Below are 17,500 nucleotides of genomic sequence, written 5' to 3'. Positions count from 1 at the left end.
TTCAGATGAAATTGCTGCCATGATGGGATTTTCTGGCTTCGGAAAGAAAGCAAAGGAGTTTGACATCGATACATTAGTAGAAGAGACACGGAAGTCTGCTATTGATAGGAATAAAACCAATATTGGTAAGATTAGACAGTGGAATTTCTCATATTCACATACCTTTTCAGATTTATTGTCCAGTTAGTAGGTAAATCCAGTCTGTGATGTGTTGCAAGGTAGTGTACATTTTTTTACATTTTTTAATTAGAAAGTTTCCGAGGTGTTCAGTCCTTGAGATCACTCTTTGTACAAGGCAGTCTGGATTTGCTTTTGTCCACTATGGTTTTGTATATCTTTTTTCACATAAGTGGCCCCACAAAGCCTATTTAGTTAATAGGGCTATTACACAATAAAAACAAGTTTTTAAAAAAAATCAAAAGAAAAAAAGTTTAGCCCTTTGGCTACTGAAATTGCAAAAACAAGATTTTAAATATAGACCCCTTGACTGTATCGATCACAAAAATGCCAGAACTTCAAATTGAAATTCCAATGAGGTGATGTATAGCTCAACTCCTCTCCAATTCAATATTATTTTATAAAAATGTTTTGCAGAATATGAACAACTATGTTTAATTTGACTAATACATTTCTGTAAGAAAATGTGCTTTAACTATACTGGCTATGTTTTTGAAGATTATCATTATATATATCTTCATTTATTCAAGGAGTATTTACTTCATTTTTTGGTCTCTGATGTTATGGTCTTTTTTTTAAGATCATAATCTTTTTACCATAGGGCAGTATATAAATTAGCAATTTCCCATTTTAGCTTTTGAAGGAATATTGACATCTCCTAGGAATAATTTTCTGCTTGATTAATACAGTTAACCCATTCACACCGCGAACTTGGGCTGTCCGCTCACTCACCCCGAGTGTCGGCCTTGACCAAATATCTCGTTGACGGCGTCTGACCCAAAAAACACGAAACATGTCAGCATGTCAGCCGACATGGATGAGTTAACCCATTGCCGACGGGGGATAGATTTGCTTACACAGACTCCAGGATGAGTTTTATTTCTGATCGAGGCAGCTTCTGCAACATAATTTGATTTTTCCCACTCCCTTTTAGTCACTCATTGTAGAGCTAGAGACATTTTTGTGTTTTGTTTTTTTGTGTGTTTTACTATTTTTAGAAATTTTCATCTGTCATATCAATTCTGCAGTTGACTAAAATTGTAGTTCAGGGTCCATATCAACTCATTTTTTTTCTTTACACTCAATGTGATAGAAGTACTACTATTTTAGGGGGGACAAAAAACAACTTTATTTTTTCGTATTTCTGTGCTGTCACAAACAAACACGAAACTTATAACCATCCAAAATGAAGAGGTTGGGAAGAGGAAGGAAACTTGTGCTTTTGACAGTGAGTGCCACAATAAAAGGCATCCATACTGGCACAGGGTCACATTGTATGCATTGGGCATGGTGTGAGTCACCTTCCTCCTCTATTTCTGTCTGCACATCTTTCATCTGCGGTACTTTAGAGCAAGAGGTCGGGAACTTGCGATGTGCCATCACTCTACAGAGATAGTGCTTGCTAGAGACCGTAGATGGGTGCCATTCAAGGCTCTCTCTCCTGCTGGTGCTAGAAGAAAGTGGTGCCATCTAGGTTTTGTAAGTGAGTTGAAACCCATTTTGCTTAATATTACGGCAGTTATAATAATTATGACTGCAATTGTCAACATCACTCACTCATTACTTATAGTACAATAAAATAACATAGTGATCCAGAATCCCCGAACGCCATGACGCCCATTGTCAGGCAAGAGGTCCTGCGTCATGTATGACAAAAAAACACGTCATCCGTCGTTAACGGGTTAAAGGGTTAAGTGGGATATAGAGTTTATATCAGTAGGCCTTGTAATTGACCGGGGTCATCTGTACGTTCAAGAAATGATTGAAAAACAACAGTAGACCGTGTAGTATACATGTACTCCTAGTGTCATTGAGATTGGTTTATCATTTATGGAGAACATTTATAAGGATACTCAAATTATTCAGACTGTTTGTTCTAATTCAAGGGGACAAAAGTGCAAGAGGCTGTCTTTATTGTATGAGATTCTGTGAATACTGACATAACTAGAGCTAGGGTATTTCATAAGAAAACTCTCAGCTTTGGATTCAAACCATTGTAAGAGGATGAAGAAGATATGTAATGTGTAATACCAAACCAGTAACTTTGTGTATTATTGTTTTAACCCATTCACGCTGGATGATGCAATATCACGTCATTGGAATATTTCCCTCACTGTGAATGACATATACACACTTTACAGACCACACCACAAATTGACTGCAAGAGGATTAATAGCATAAAGCCCCAATTACAGAGGTTAAAATAGATGAGATTTATGGTCAGAGCAGTAAAGGAAGGTTACTATGGTACAGAAAATCAAAGTAGCGTAATTCCAATTTTATATATATGTATATTTGGTTCTCCCTGTATTTTCTTTCTTTCAGTTATGAGAAAGTGGTACTTTTAATTTTTTAATCAAAGCTATACCATTTATCTTCCAGAAAAAATGCTGACACAACAAGCAGAAAACCCCAAAAGCTCATCATCTGCAGAAACAAAGAGAGAAAAATCAACCGCAACAGAAGAGGACGACGAAGATGATGACTTCGTGGGACCTCCTCTCCCTCCAGGAATGAGTATTGATAAATCTGGTAGCGCACCAGTTGAAGAAGAGGAGGACAATGAGGATGAGAGGCGCCGCATGCCACTATCGCATGAGTTGGTCCTCGAGCATGGGACAAAGACAGTTTCTGGCTTGGCAGTGGATCCCTCGGGTTCTAGGCTAGTTAGTGGGGGCTTGGATTATGATGTTCGCTACTGGGACTTTCAGGGTATGGACCAGTCACGCGAAGCATTCAGATCATTCTGCCCTTCTGATGGTTACCCAATTAACAGTGTTGAGTATAGCTGCACAGGTGATAAAGTTCTAGTTGTATCTGGATCTCAGCAGGCTAAAGTGTATGACCGTGATGGAATAGAGTTGTTTGAATGTGTAAAAGGAGATATGTATTTACATGACATGGCAAAAACTAAAGGACACATAGCAGGCCTCACCTGTGGAACTTGGCATCCCAAAGACAAGGAGGAATTTCTGACTTCAGCAAGGGACGGGACATGTCGTATTTGGCACACAAGCAGTCCACATTGTCAAAGACATGTCATCAAAGCAAGAGCTTCAAATGGTCTGAAAACACAGCCCATCACTTGTGCCTATAGCCGTGATGGGATATTGGTAGCTTGTGCGTGTGATGATGGGTCAATACAGATGTGGGATCATCGAAAGACATTTGTAAATGTGAGCATTAATGTCAGAAAAGCGCATGATAGGGGAAGTGAAACCTCAGGGTTGATGTTTTCATATGACAACAAAGGTTTTGCAACCAGAGGAGGTGATGACACACTTAAGCTCTGGGATATTCGCAATACAAGAGAAGCTGTACATGTAGCGAACGGGCTCTTTAACAGATTCAGTATGACAGATTGTGTATTCAGCCCCAATGATCAGCTGGTTGTAACAGGGACATCACTTAATAAGGGAGAATCTGCAGGGAAACTGTTGATGTATAATCGTAATACATGGGACGTTGTCAAGGAGCTGGAAGTGGGTCCTAGCCATGTAGTTAAAATAGTTTGGCATCCAAGACTAAATCAGCTCATGGTTGGATGTGGTGATGGAAAAGTACGCTTGTTGTACGATCCCAAGACTTCACATAATGGAGCTGTACTCGTAGCTGGCAAACACAATAAAAGATCAAAGCAAGCTGAGGTTGTAGTATCACAACAGATTATAACCCCTCATGCCCTCCCCATGTTCCGCGAGGAGAGACACAAGTCCACAAGAAAACTGGAGGAGCGTGACAGAAAAGACCCAGTGCGGTCTCAGCAGCCAGATCTTCCTGTGGGCAAGGCTGGCTCGGGAGGACGTGTGTCTGCAGGAGGATCGACTCTTTCGTCATACATCATCCGCAACATGGGCCTTCGCCGGAAAGTTCAAGAGGAAGGTGACCCAAGGGAAGCGCTTCTCAAATTTGCAAAAGACGCCGCCGAAAACCCTTACTGGGTTACTCCAGCATATGCAAAAAATCAGCCAAAACCAATTTTCCAAGAATCACAAGAGCAAGATAGTAATAATGAAACCAAGGAGACAGATGAGCCTGCAACTAAGAAAATAAAATCTGAGTGATGACTCAATGTCTCATGTGCTTGCAAATGTTGAATGTTACATATTTGAAGGATTAGTTTAATTTTTTATTCCTGTGTGTATTGCATTTGTATCAGTACAAAGTCCAAGACATTTCTATATGAGATACATAATAAATAATGCTATAGATATACCAGGTTATGGAAAGTTATTATTTATAATGCATATATTGTACTTCATTTTCTTGACTTGAAAATTTAGTAAAAAGATATCTATGCTGCCTAAAAATTTTGTGTTAATAAAGATATAATTAATAAACAATTTTTTGATATTTGAATAGCCTTCTCAAGGTAATAAGAAAGAAGACAGCTCGGAAATATAGAAAACTGTCAGTGCATATTTTCTATAAAATATGTACAATATGTTCTTGTATAGAAAACTATTAATACAGAATGCAAGAGCCATGACATAACTTTTTTTTTAGGGTCAATTAATACTTACTTCCCTTATAAAGTCTAAGGTATTAGACTACATGAGATTGCTTTACATCTCAATATAGCGGGGTCACCGAGGAACTTTTTTCCGTCCCTCTTCGTGCCTTGCAATATTACTCTATACAATGATCATTTAGCATCTGAAATCTTGTCAGTTTTAAAATTCCATTTTATGAAGAATAAATGATAACTTATGATAGTTAAATTATCTTCCATGATAAAAGCATACTTGCTATATAATTTCTGCTAATTCTTAATTAGAACTAAAAAGATGAAGCGCTAATGATTGGATAGTGTGATCCTATATGGGACATTGCTATACTAGCCAGTCACAAACCAGAACTTTGAATTATGGGGGAGATATTAAAATATTCCCCAGTAAATCCTCGATAGTATACAGGTGACCAGTCAAGTGTGAATTATTTTAAGAGTACAATTCATATTCATATTGCAATAAACCATGGGTTTTAGTTTGGTATATTAAAGCTTTGCATGTATAAAGCAGCTTCCACACACTTGGATAGGAGTCTTGAAGCTCATCAACATATAAGCACATATAAGTCTTTAAACTCAATAAAACACAAAAAAATAAAACAAAAAACGCTCTAGTTTTACAATGAATGACTGAAAGAGAGTGGGATGATACAAATTATATTGCTTCAAGCGGTCTCTCTCTCAAATAAAACCTATACTGGAGGCTGGGCAAGCAGATTTATCTCCGTCTGCAATGGGTTAATTGAGCAAAAACACTAGACAGGCCATACCACACTGAATCACCAAATGCTAGGAGTGGCTACTGCTAGTCATGTCTGGCCACAGATCTACTCAGCCATGAGGACAAGCCAAAGGCATGCTCAACATACAAATCAATCACGTGGGAGTATGCATGTTTAACTAAAGGTATGAGCTCTTTGAAAACAAAGAAAAGCATGTCAAACGCAATTTATTTGGCCACCTGCAAGTTGCATTAACCCTCCCGGGAGGGGTGGTACACTACGGTACCGCTCATTCAAGGGCCCGTTTGCCGGGTAGCACCATATGATGCCAGTCATTTAATTGATTTAGGCCTAATCATTCGAGAACCCCGGCATTGCAACCATGCAAGGCTGGAATGGCCCCGGCGAGAATGGGTTAAAGGAATTTCTATGTTCCAAAAGGAATTCAATAGGAGATAGAAAATCAAGGTATAAATTTAATATTACTGATATTCAAGTTACTATTATATAAGAAATTTGGCTTAGTCAGTTTGTCATGACCGTCCGATAATGATATACATTAATGAATTAAAACACAAGTATAGTCCAAAATATTTTCTTTTTAGAAAGGAATCAGTGTTGAGTGTTACTGTTCTGGATAACTGCAGAATGCATTTGACAAATCTAGCTAACTGTAAATGTATTTGCTATATAAAAATTACATTTCTTCTTACTAGCACAGTGTCTGCCTCCTTTACAGATGGTATGCAAAGTTACATAAGACTTTCCTGGCTAATAACTGGTCATCTGCAAGGCTACATACTGCAATTTCTTTATCAGACATGTACTGCCTGGTCAATGCCTCATTACTAATGAGGCATTAGGTAATGTAGCATTACCTATGTAAGATTTAAAAGGCACAGTAGAAAGATCACACTATGCCTTCCTTGCTGACACGGGTGTTCCTACATGAGTGAGCACTATCTTATACCATGCTGGGAAATATTCACAAAACATCGAGACCCTTACCCCTCTTATGACACGGAGATCAGACATTAGAATTTTCAGAGAATCCATTCTCTGCTGCAATGTGTGCAAAGTTCTCCAAGCTGGAATATACATCGGTCAAAAGTAATTGGCTTAATGCAAGCCAGTATTTGAAAACATCTGGGATTTTTTTTTTTTTTTTCTTTCTTTCTTTTTGATGATTAAGACTGAAGCATTTAAATGTGCATAGTAATAATCATTCATATATCTTCAGCCAGTGTTACCTATGCTAAAGAAATTCAATTTTCCTTACACCTCATTCCTATTTGATAACTGGAGAAACTTACTTGCTGTATAGGAGTCATTAATAGCTTAATAAATTAATTTCACTTTTCCTTTCTTTGTTGAGGCAGGGAGGGGCTGGCTTGTGTTATATTAATCTACAATCCATTACATAGCCATTTTTTCACAATCCTGGATTGTAGTTTCTCATTTTGTTTGTGATAAAAAAAAAATTGAGAAATAAAATTTTTTTTTTTAGTTCCCCTGCAACAGGTCCTGGAAATTTTCTGATCTTACAAGATCATTTGCTCTACTAACTATGGTTTCTAAGTTTTAGCTCAACATTTTTCCTGATTAAATCATACACCTCTCAACTATTATGCCTTTCCATCCCACATCCAATAAGTTTTTTAGAGCTCTAATATCCAAATCTCTTTTTTAGTACTCAAGGAGGAACTTTGTTGCCTACAACTTTCCTAATGTTCTTTATTAAAATCTTATCCTTTTTTTCTTTTTTTTTTATCATATTTTTACTTTCAGTATTTGAAGACTATCATTCACAAACTCCTTTCAACTTTTCCAATCCATAGGTATTCTCCAACCCAACATTTATCAAAATCTAACCAACTTGACACAAACTCCGTATATTTTACTGCATTCAGGTTACCATGAATTCTTTTGAATCTCAATCTAATGCTTCCAAAGTAAGGCCACTATTACAAATGTACAAAAATGTTAAAATGAGAATGAAGAACATCGCAGTGCATGGCAGGAAGTTCTGGTGTTCTAAAATTAATTTCCCTCAGAATTATCATATCATTCCAAGGGCAATTTTATTCAAATGCGTTAAAATTATAACTGATATTTATCATCATTCTCATGATTCCTTTTGCAAAATAATAAAAGCACTCAACAATTATTAGTAAAGATGACATTTCTTTTTCTTTTTCCTTCATATATTTTTCAGTTAAATGGAGCCATTACAGATTATATCTATGGCAATTCAATGATTATCAAATTTCAGGATTATCATACTATTCTAATATGGGTAAAATAAAACAACTTTTTGCAATGCAATAAAAACTGTACAATTAAATTTTCTGAGAAATATAAATGTTGCTATTTACCTAAAATACATTCCTTTATTACATCAATAATAACATTAACTTCTGAAGAGGGAGCAAGAAGAAGTCTACAGCATACCTGCAAAGTCTCAAGATTGTGGCCCCAATCTTTGATAACCTTTTGAGGTTTTATTATATTTTGGAAATTTTGTTTGGTCTGAAATGCTGCACAAGTAATCTTCTTTTGGAATATATTTCTATTGATCATTACGTCACACACTTTGCAGCAGTTATAACTAACCATATAATTAACTCACGAGTTCACCTGATCTAAGTCAGTGAGTAGAGGAATATTCTTCAGCATCCATTGATCTGACAAAGATCTAACAAGTCAACATTGCACCAACTCAAAACAATAAAGAATGTAATTTACAATTGTAGCTTAAATTATTTACCCAGGTAAAAACAAAACAAAAAAGTTCTAGTTAAATTATGAAAAACCAACATTCAAAAACATAACAGGTCCTCAGATATTAGCACAAATATTATCCACCAACTTGGTACATACATAATCTTCCGATATTCATTAGAAACCCTTATAATGCAGGCAAACCAGCCTCTTAAAATGAATAACAAAAACAGAACTCTGCACCATGAGCAGAACTTTTGACTAGAGTTAAGACAACAGCACTGTAGGGGTTGGTACCTTTAAATTGCTTTCCTTCATCTACAAAGATATAACAAGGCCATTTTCAGTCAAAAATAGGCCACATGCTCCCGAGATTAAATCACTCGGCGCACACAATGAGCCACAGAAAATAAAAAATAAAATAAAATAAATAACTTCAGTATATACACACAATTTCTGCAAGAAATAAACCTATATACATTCCATTCATTCAGTTAAAAATAGCATCTACATAAAGGATAGTACAACCCTCATTATGGAATGTTTCAGAGATGCTTGTTTGACTCTAAATTTTTAAACAATAATTTCACACTGATAAACTGAATATATGTGTAAACAAAAAAAATAAAAATAATAACAGAACTGGAAAGTATAAAAACAAATGATGACCTATTCTCTATTCAAAGGAAAAAAAAGTTACTGTACATTATCATTTCCAAAGGAATAATACAATAACATGAAGAGGCTGGACTGGACTGACAGAACTGATTATGCTCACATTGAAAAATATGAACATATAGTTAAATACAGTGCACATGTCAAATCAGAGTGGTAATACCCTAGAGAATAAATATTTACATTTATCAATTTAAGAAGATTACACTGAAGTCCTATCAGCATTCTAACCCGTCATGTTTGCAGCTATTTGATACCTCATATAACATCATCTTGATATATCAGGTGAACTCAAGAGTTACGTGTAAATTTTGTTATAACATTACCACTATGTAGAAGAGCCTTTCAGCTGTCTAAAAATCATAATTTTCTTTTGTGATTTTAAACATCCAATTTACAAATATTATGCTTTTATCTTTTTGCTTGACTGAAATCTTTAATGCAAGGTACAAATCAGGCAATATATAGATATACTTGACTAAAGAATAGATCACATTTTATCTGGATGAACAAAAGAATCTCAAAAGTGCAAAGCATTTAACAGAAACCAAAGAATATTGCAAATACCTCAAAAGAAATAGAAAAGAAAAAAAAAAGAAAAACATAAATTAAAGATAAAGGAAATGCTGTAGCTTCTGGCACAAGTCTTAAAGAAAACCTACAAAAAAGAAACACCAAAACACTGTAAAGCATAAATTGTCTTACAGGTACAATGCCATACCAATAATAACCATGTTATTACTCGTACATCCTGGTACATAAGTATTACTCATACGTAAGCCTCCAAAACATGTAAACATGTTTATCAATTGGACCTTCACCAGAAAAGATATGCGTGTTACTACAATAAGCCTCAAGACAGAACAAAACTGCCCAAATGAAACAATTTCAAAATACTGGATGGAAGGAATTAGCCCAAGAGCAAAACAAAAGCTTCTTATCCCTATTCAACAATTTTTATATGAAATCCACCAACAGAAAAAAAAATCTCACTCGCTATTTGCCATTATTCAAATCAGGTGATTACTAGTAATGATGAATTACCTCCACTGTTTAACAGCAAGCATAACAGCCTCTGATTACCAGAGTATGGATCACCTTGGTCCCTATAGTTCTAGTGATCTTCGAAACAGGTACAAAAGAATGAAATCAACAATTCATACCTAACATTTACAATCCACAATCAATATGTTGAATCTGAAGTCTAACTAAGCACACACTTATACACACATTCAAAGAGAGATTTGAGATTAATAATACATGTTAGTAACCGTTAGTACTGGCAAATCAGCAAACAACCTGCATCTGTTAGTACATGTTAGTAAACTACACTGATCGGTGGTCACACTAGGCGACCCCCAGGAGTTTACAAGGCCAACTCCTTCTGTTTGTTTTGCTCTTGGTAAAAAACTATCACATACACTTAAATAAATCGCTTTGCCAAACCAAATCAACAAAACAGGCACTCTTTTCTAAACAAAGATCCACGTATTAGTTGGTAAATAAAGATATAAGATCAAATATTTTGGCATGCAACTTGTGACCAGAGTAATATACAATTATTTCAAGACCAAACATCAAGGAACACTTTTGAGCAAAACGTACCTCTTCATCAAAAAGCCAATTTGTTAAGAGAGTGACTTTGTATACAATCAGAGCAATTACACAGGACAGAGATGCAATTACTTAAGAAATTGAAATAATAGCCATTACCATTCCTATGACATGGTAAAATACAGAAATCAAAACATGAAGCACTATACCTAATGTCTGGAGATTAAGATGAGTACAAGCAGAACACCACCTCTAACTCGAGCACCACAACATAACATTAGAGGTATGTGCCACTTTTGCAAGAACTGTAACAGGCATTTACTGCAGGCTTAGATACAGGTATAATTTTTGCATTACAGACATACCTATGCAGCCTTGAAAAGATTATAGGATAAAGTTTACACACTATTCCTTTCATAATAGCAATTTTATGACTATGATATTAGTACATTATATCTTGAACCAAATAAAATACTGAAATTCAACAATATAATCACTGTAGAGAAGAGAAACAACTGTGGACATTATCATTTCCATGTCAAGCTTGACATTGATGTTTAATACTAGGTTAGTCTTATCTATCCTCAGGTCTACAGCTTGAAAAAGGGTTCAAGAAGAATCTCGTCCACCTTCCTTGGAATTCAATAAATAAGTTGTACTTTGTACTATTTGTAATATTACTTTCTGCTTTAGATTACATCTTATGAGAGGTAAAAGTTAACACAATTATTTGCCAAAATCCAAGAAAATGTCGAGTTCTACCACAAAGATGTCTATTTGTAAGTATCACTATGGGTAATATTAAAATGATATTTTAGCTAGAATTATTCCTTTACACAACCTTCAAAAAATATTTTTTCTTTTTTCAAAGTTTATGTAGTACTATCCACCGATTAAACTTCCTAACTATACATATCGTCTACAACATTCCACTAGAATAACCCAACCCTTACCATAATCAATTCTCGCAGCACCCACGTCACCCTAAAGGCTTGGGATGCGAGGTGCAGGTCCCAATGGAAAACGGGAGGCCCTTCTAACTAAGCTGACAGAACGCACATTATCAATATACTGATGAAGCCTCAAAAATTCACACCATCACATGGAATTAGGTAACAATTTTGAAAAAAAGACAAAAAAATAAATAAATTGCAATCTGAAATACATTATACATTTATCTTGTGCATCATTAAGCATAGGCAAAAAGAATAAATACCTGAAATCTACTTTTCGACCCTATGTCAATAACATCTTTTTAAGGGGATGGGGAGGTAGGGAGGGAGAAAAATAATTATTCCTTACTTTCCTTACAAATGTGTAAAACAATAATTCAATAACTAGGGTACCAAAACTCTGGATATTGAGAAAAATATTTAACTGCTCAGTGAGAAAGTGTGGTACCTTATCAAACTACCATTTACACATACAATGCAATGATAATCTATTACAAATACCTTTAGGGGAAAAGGGAGAACTATTGTACATTTTCCACAATATGTTGAGAGACTTATTCATCAATAACAATTCTCAACAACAAAAATTATGAAAAAATTTGTGCTTTGACGACACTTAACAGTAAGAACTCATGTCACGCCACCTTTGTAAGAAAAGCAGATCATCCTCATGGCACTTGTGGGACAAGGCTTGACGGAGAGAATTCCACAAGTCGGTCGGGAAAAGAGTTCCACCAACAGCTTGGGTTTTCGGGCTTCACTGTATCTTTTCTTTTTCCAAACAGGATTTCTTTGGAAGGTTCAGGTGTGTGTGTACAGGGGGGTGGAGGGGGAAGGAGGGGGGAATTTACAGACTATATGCTCAAGTATTCTTCGAAGCCTAAGCCCATGAGAACCACTAGAATGAATGGACGGGAAATGTTTGTTAACTGTTTTTCTCAGGTGAAAAAAGTTTACTGGACTAAGCTTACATTCTGAGCAATGTCTCCTTACAACAATGAAATACAATAAATATATCTGTTCATTTTTTATATTCTAATACCAGTGGGTCCTATACAAAATATAAATAAAAGTTCCTGTTCTTGAAATAAATTTTGAAGCATAAAACCTCAACATTTATATATAGCACACTAGCTAAGTAAATACTTGAGAATGTATGCATTTGTATGTGTGACTGAACGTGAATGTCTGTTTGTGTCAATGTAATCATCAGGATATTTTTGTCAGTTTCATAACTTTGGTTGTCGGAAATGGTAATGAAAAATGCTTAACTACCAAATCAACATAATGTGAACTATGCAATGCTCAATTTATCTTTCTTCTTCTAGCACAGAGCCTAACAAATTCAACAGAACTACGATTATCAAATATCATTACATAAAATATAATTAAAATAATCCATTATATAAATATTTTTTTAATTCCCGTTTTTTTTTTTTTTTTTTATAAATGATACTGTGTGATTAGCTGCAAAGAACATGGACAATCAATACACATTTCTAGGGGGAAATATCAAGCACCAATTCACCAAAACAAACATTTCAAAATCCACAAGGAATCGTGAATGTTTCTCAACTAAAATAGTTGGGCAGGAAGAGAAGACTAGCAGAAAAAAGCATTAGCACTACTGAGGTGTGAAATATGATCATACATTTTTTTTTTTCTTCTCACATTTTTCAATCATGCTCTCTTTCTATATATATATATTATATATATCTGTTTATATACATAAATTGTAATACTTAAACAATAGATTTACTTTTGATAATATGTGCAATAATGGCAAAAAATTCATAGAGTATTTACTGCACGTCCCACAGACACAGTAACTCATAATATGCATCATCACAGTTAACTATGCTGAAATCTACGACACTTTAAGCAAAGGGGACAAAGTAGTCTTAATCTCTGAAAGTGCCCATACTACTATTACACAGAACAATAGAAACATATTTCCAGTTCATTAATAGTTTGTCCTTATCAAGCAATCTGCTATTAACAGCAAGGTAAAGGTGTTGAGGTAAATAACTACAGTTTTGTGCACAAGCTCCTGAGAATGTGTCTGGGCATCTTTTCATCAGCTTTTTGTTTGACATAATTTGTTCATAATACCAGGGATAATACCCAAAAATACTGGTCCATTCTCAATGAGGTATACAGTGCTGTTCAAATAAATTCCTTTTTGAATCTGTGATGCATCATTTTTTTTTTCTTCTTTTTTTCTTTCTATTTTTTGTGTGTGTATGTGGGACCTTTCCTAAAACTGCAGGTACCTGCTTTATGAGAAGGTAAATGAAGGTCTTGCCTCACTCGTATTCCTTTGAACTCTGTGTAACAAGGGTCGGCCGACTATGGAATCACAGTTGAGCAGGCACGCTTGAGCATTTTCCAAACTAAAACTCTTTACATGCCTTGGTACATTTTTTGGAAATTATCCAAAAGAGAATTCCTAACTTAAAGCCTTACACTGAGAGCACCACTCCTGTGATTATATTCCACCTGGTATAAAGCTATAATGTATACTACTCTCTGCAAATGCACTTTGTAGATCAACTATCACTCTTCTATAGCGGAGCCTCAAATTTCTAAAATACAAGAAAAAAATCCTCATTTGTTAATCTTTAAGAATTAAAAATGTCATTGATACTCAAAAACCCAGTCTTTTCTTCCAAAATACTTTTAAATCTGTACTGAACTTGCTCAAGGTGCCTTCCTCCCCTCCACAGACACATGCATATGAGTAAAATATTCATGTGTTCAGTTTTGGGTAATATCACAAGGGGCACTTGGAGGGAAGAAACAAAAACAAAAACAAAAAAGAAAAAAAAGGGGGGAATGAAAAAGCACATTATTCCGGTGCATCCAAATTACCAGTTCAGCAAAAATCTACCTCAAAACATCGAGAAATTAATTCTAGTGAGATCGATCTACTGTGAATTAGTCAACAATTAAGATAATATCTATAATGCTATATCTATCACATGGTAATATCTATAAAGGATATGTTCACTAAGCCAGTAGGTAAGCTCATTCCAACAACCATTTCTCAAAAGCCCCAAGTGCCCCCCGCAGACGAAACGTTAATCTTACACCCGTGCCAAAGCTCTGTGGCCAAACCACTGGTGCCGGTCATTACGAGGGAAGTTACCGTTGTTCCACTTGAACTTCTGGGGACCCATGTTTGGGGGAGAGCGTGGGAAATGGGGGCCAGAGTGGGCATGGGTGTAGTGTGGAGGTGCTGCAGGAGGGTAGATGAAACCAGTAGAACTGAAGAGGGGCAGATGAGGAGGAGGAGGTGGTGGGGGAGTCTGACTCAGGTTAAGCCACGACTGCGTCTTGAAGAAGGGTGGTGAGTAGGATCCACTTTGGGGATGGTTGTTATGGTGGTTTTGATGGTTGTTGCTATAATGATTATGGTGATTTCCAAAGGGTCTTCTGTCACGGTTATTCATCATGTTATTTCTACCTGGAGAGGTCTGGTTTTTCAAACCAAACCCTGTATGAGTTGGACTAAAGGATTTCTTCTTCGTGGGTGTGGATTGGGTACTTGATGGAGGACTCATGTTGTTGTTGGCATTGAAGGTTCTTTCCTTCAGTACTTCCGATGGCTGAAATTTTGAAAATATAAAAATACTTGAATTCAAGAGAAAAATTAACAAGTTACATTTTACAATGTAAGAGAGGCATCTACACACTATAAGGGAGAAATATTTAAAAATGATCTTCTTATAATTTTTGTCTATGACTGATCAAGTTCTGTCCTATTGGCCTTCAGCAGATTCAGCTTAGATATTGTGTCAGCAATATAACAAATAAAAAGTCATTCCAAAACGAACCTTTGACATGCCCGATGGAGTAGAACTTGGACGTTCAATTTGGGAAAAGTCAAACTTTTCGATGTAATTCTCCTTGTTTCCCTCCCTGAACGAAGCAACGGTACAACACGAGCCTTTCTGTTCACCAAACCGACAACACACTTCCTCAGGATCAACCCATATGGTTAACTCAACTGGAAGATTCAAGTCCACATATTTCAAGCCACATTCCCTTGCTGCTCGTTCTATCGTCGGCTCTTTTCTCGAATTCTCATTCACTCTGGGTGGCACAAACAGATACAAATATCAGATATCTATATAAAAGAGGAAAACATTTGATGATTTGCAGAGGACCTTAGCCTCGTTACTGATAAATCTCTAAATTGTAAAGCTCTATGAATCTCTAATCATTAGTAAAATAAATCACAAAATTTCGCAACTCCACAACTGGAAACTAGACTTACCGTAAACACCTGTAACCTTGCCCTCTCCAGGGACGCTCAGGATGCCAGTGATTGCTAAACCGTTCCTGCAACAGTTCGACTAATCTCTGTTCGAACTTGGCCATCCTCTCATTAGTTACGTTCTCATTTCTGCTGATTAACTTGGAGATAAAGAGGACTGCCGCTGATATCTCTTCTTTCATGGTGTGGTGTGGCAGTGGATTTTTTTGGGAACTGAATAGCTGTTTCTCCTTCAGGTAATGGATTAAACATATGGGGTAACGGAAAAATAAATGTTATTCTAGGCACCTAAAGTTCTTCAGTCTGGAAAGAGAAAGAGAAAAAAAAAAATGAGACACAATTCTGCGCTGACACTTTATATGAATTAAGGATAATCCATTTGAATTAAATATAAAAGGAATAATAATATAAATACTAAAAGTAAGAAATACTTTTATAATGTTTATTACCTTTCACCCTTTTTAATTCCAAAATGGAAGAAAATATCAGGATAAGGTAAAGGAGGAAGAGAGGAACAAGATAAGAAGGACCAAAAAGAGAAGAACAGGAGGACAAAGAAGGGGATAGGGGGCAAAGAGAAAAGAAGATAAGAGACAAAGAAAAGTAAAATATAAAAGGCTGGGAAAAAGAGATGGAAGAACACATGAGATGCATAAATAATTAAAAGAAAGTCAACCTGTCAAGAGAAGAAGTACTTTCAGGTATTGAGGTAGTCAATGTGTGACAGAGCACAGGGGTAATGCAAGCTCTAAAGCAAGTACCATATCATGGTATACAACCCAAAGCACTCGTCATCCACATGGGAATGAATCACCCATGGGTAAAGCTGCAGTAAGCAGGGAGACAGTGATGGGTCATCCAACCCATTATCCCATGCTCATTACTGGAATGGTAACATCTAACAACATGGAAGACTTCCTGCACCCTGAGCATTTAGTGGAAGTCAGAACAAAGAAGAGGCAATTTTAAAGGAAGAGCAGGAAAAAGAACAAGAATGCGAGAAACCATGGAACGGGGAAAAGGAGTAAGGGAAAACAATGAGAAAAAAAGATAAAATAAAAAAAGAGGGAAAGAGAAAGCATAAGATGTGTATGAAGAATACAAATCTTGGTAGTCAAAGTATATGGAAAAAAAAAAAAAATACAACCAAAATTTACTTCAGCCATAAACAATATACAGAAAGCTATTGGTAACACTATAAAAAATATCAACAATAATCTTAGTAATAATAATACTGATTTTCAAAGTACTATTGTCATTTGAGAAAAAAAATACTTGAAAATATTGGTACTAAATTTTATTCTTTTTACTTTCTTTACAATCCAAATATCTATTCCTGAAGCACAACAAAAAGATTACATTAATAGAGCAGTCATATTGGCTATAAAAAACAACACAGTAACTACAATGTCAAAATGAACAGTGATCAGATTCTGAAACAAGATTGGAGGTACTAGTGGGTTGGAACTCTAGATACAACTAGAATTTTGTTTTGCCAGGTTTGAGGTGTTCACTGTAAATATAAACTTAGGAAACGGGGAGCTGGCAAAAACAATTACCAATCTCACTTAACCACATTTGTGCCACATTGCTAATTTCAAACCTTTTCAACAGCTTAATCGTCTTCAGTCTAAATAACTGGTGTTTACAAACAGTTGAAATAGATTGCAAATTCCCCAACATTTACATTTGTTATGGTAAGTGTGATCACATGTTTATTGATACTAAAATATGTAGATAGACTTATAAAGTACTCGCAGAAAATTAAGCCATTACAGACAAGGATAGATTTGCTTGCCCTGTCTCCAGGATGAGTTTTATTTCAGAGCGAGGCAGCTTTACACTACACAACATGACTTTTCCCACTCTCATTCAGTCGCTTGTTGTAAAACTAGTCATTTTTGTGTTC

General features: G+C 35.7%; 2 protein-coding genes across 2 annotated transcripts in view; one reads left to right on the top strand and one right to left on the bottom strand.

The window, feature by feature from the left end:
* The window catches only part of LOC122267089 (WD repeat-containing protein 70), a 7,915-nt gene extending 3,398 nt beyond the window's left edge, over positions 1-4,517 (top strand). The window contains exons 3-4 of the mRNA XM_043037066.2: positions 6-125; positions 2,560-4,517. Of these exons, the coding sequence (XP_042893000.2) occupies positions 6-125; positions 2,560-4,241 (1,802 nt within the window). The 3' untranslated portion in view covers positions 4,242-4,517. The remainder of the gene's footprint in view (positions 1-5; positions 126-2,559) is intronic.
* A 3,203-nt stretch (positions 4,518-7,720) lies between these two features.
* On the bottom strand, positions 7,721-16,947 carry LOC122267096 (uncharacterized). The gene is made up of 3 exons (XM_043037079.2): positions 15,592-16,947; positions 15,149-15,407; positions 7,721-14,920 (listed from the first exon to the last, which is right to left on the bottom strand). Exons 1-3 carry the CDS (start codon positions 15,771-15,773, stop codon positions 14,399-14,401), a joined length of 963 nt encoding a protein of 320 aa, XP_042893013.1. The 5' UTR covers positions 15,774-16,947; the 3' UTR covers positions 7,721-14,398.
* Between the last annotated feature and the right edge of the window lie 553 nt (positions 16,948-17,500).

The sequence above is a fragment of the Penaeus japonicus genome, unplaced genomic scaffold (assembly GCF_977035675.1).
Source record: "Penaeus japonicus unplaced genomic scaffold, GWHDUDI00000001_assembly GWHDUDI00000025, whole genome shotgun sequence".
Classification (NCBI taxonomy): Eukaryota; Metazoa; Arthropoda; class Malacostraca; order Decapoda; family Penaeidae; genus Penaeus; species Penaeus japonicus.
This window is presented reverse-complemented; position numbering and strand designations above follow the sequence as displayed.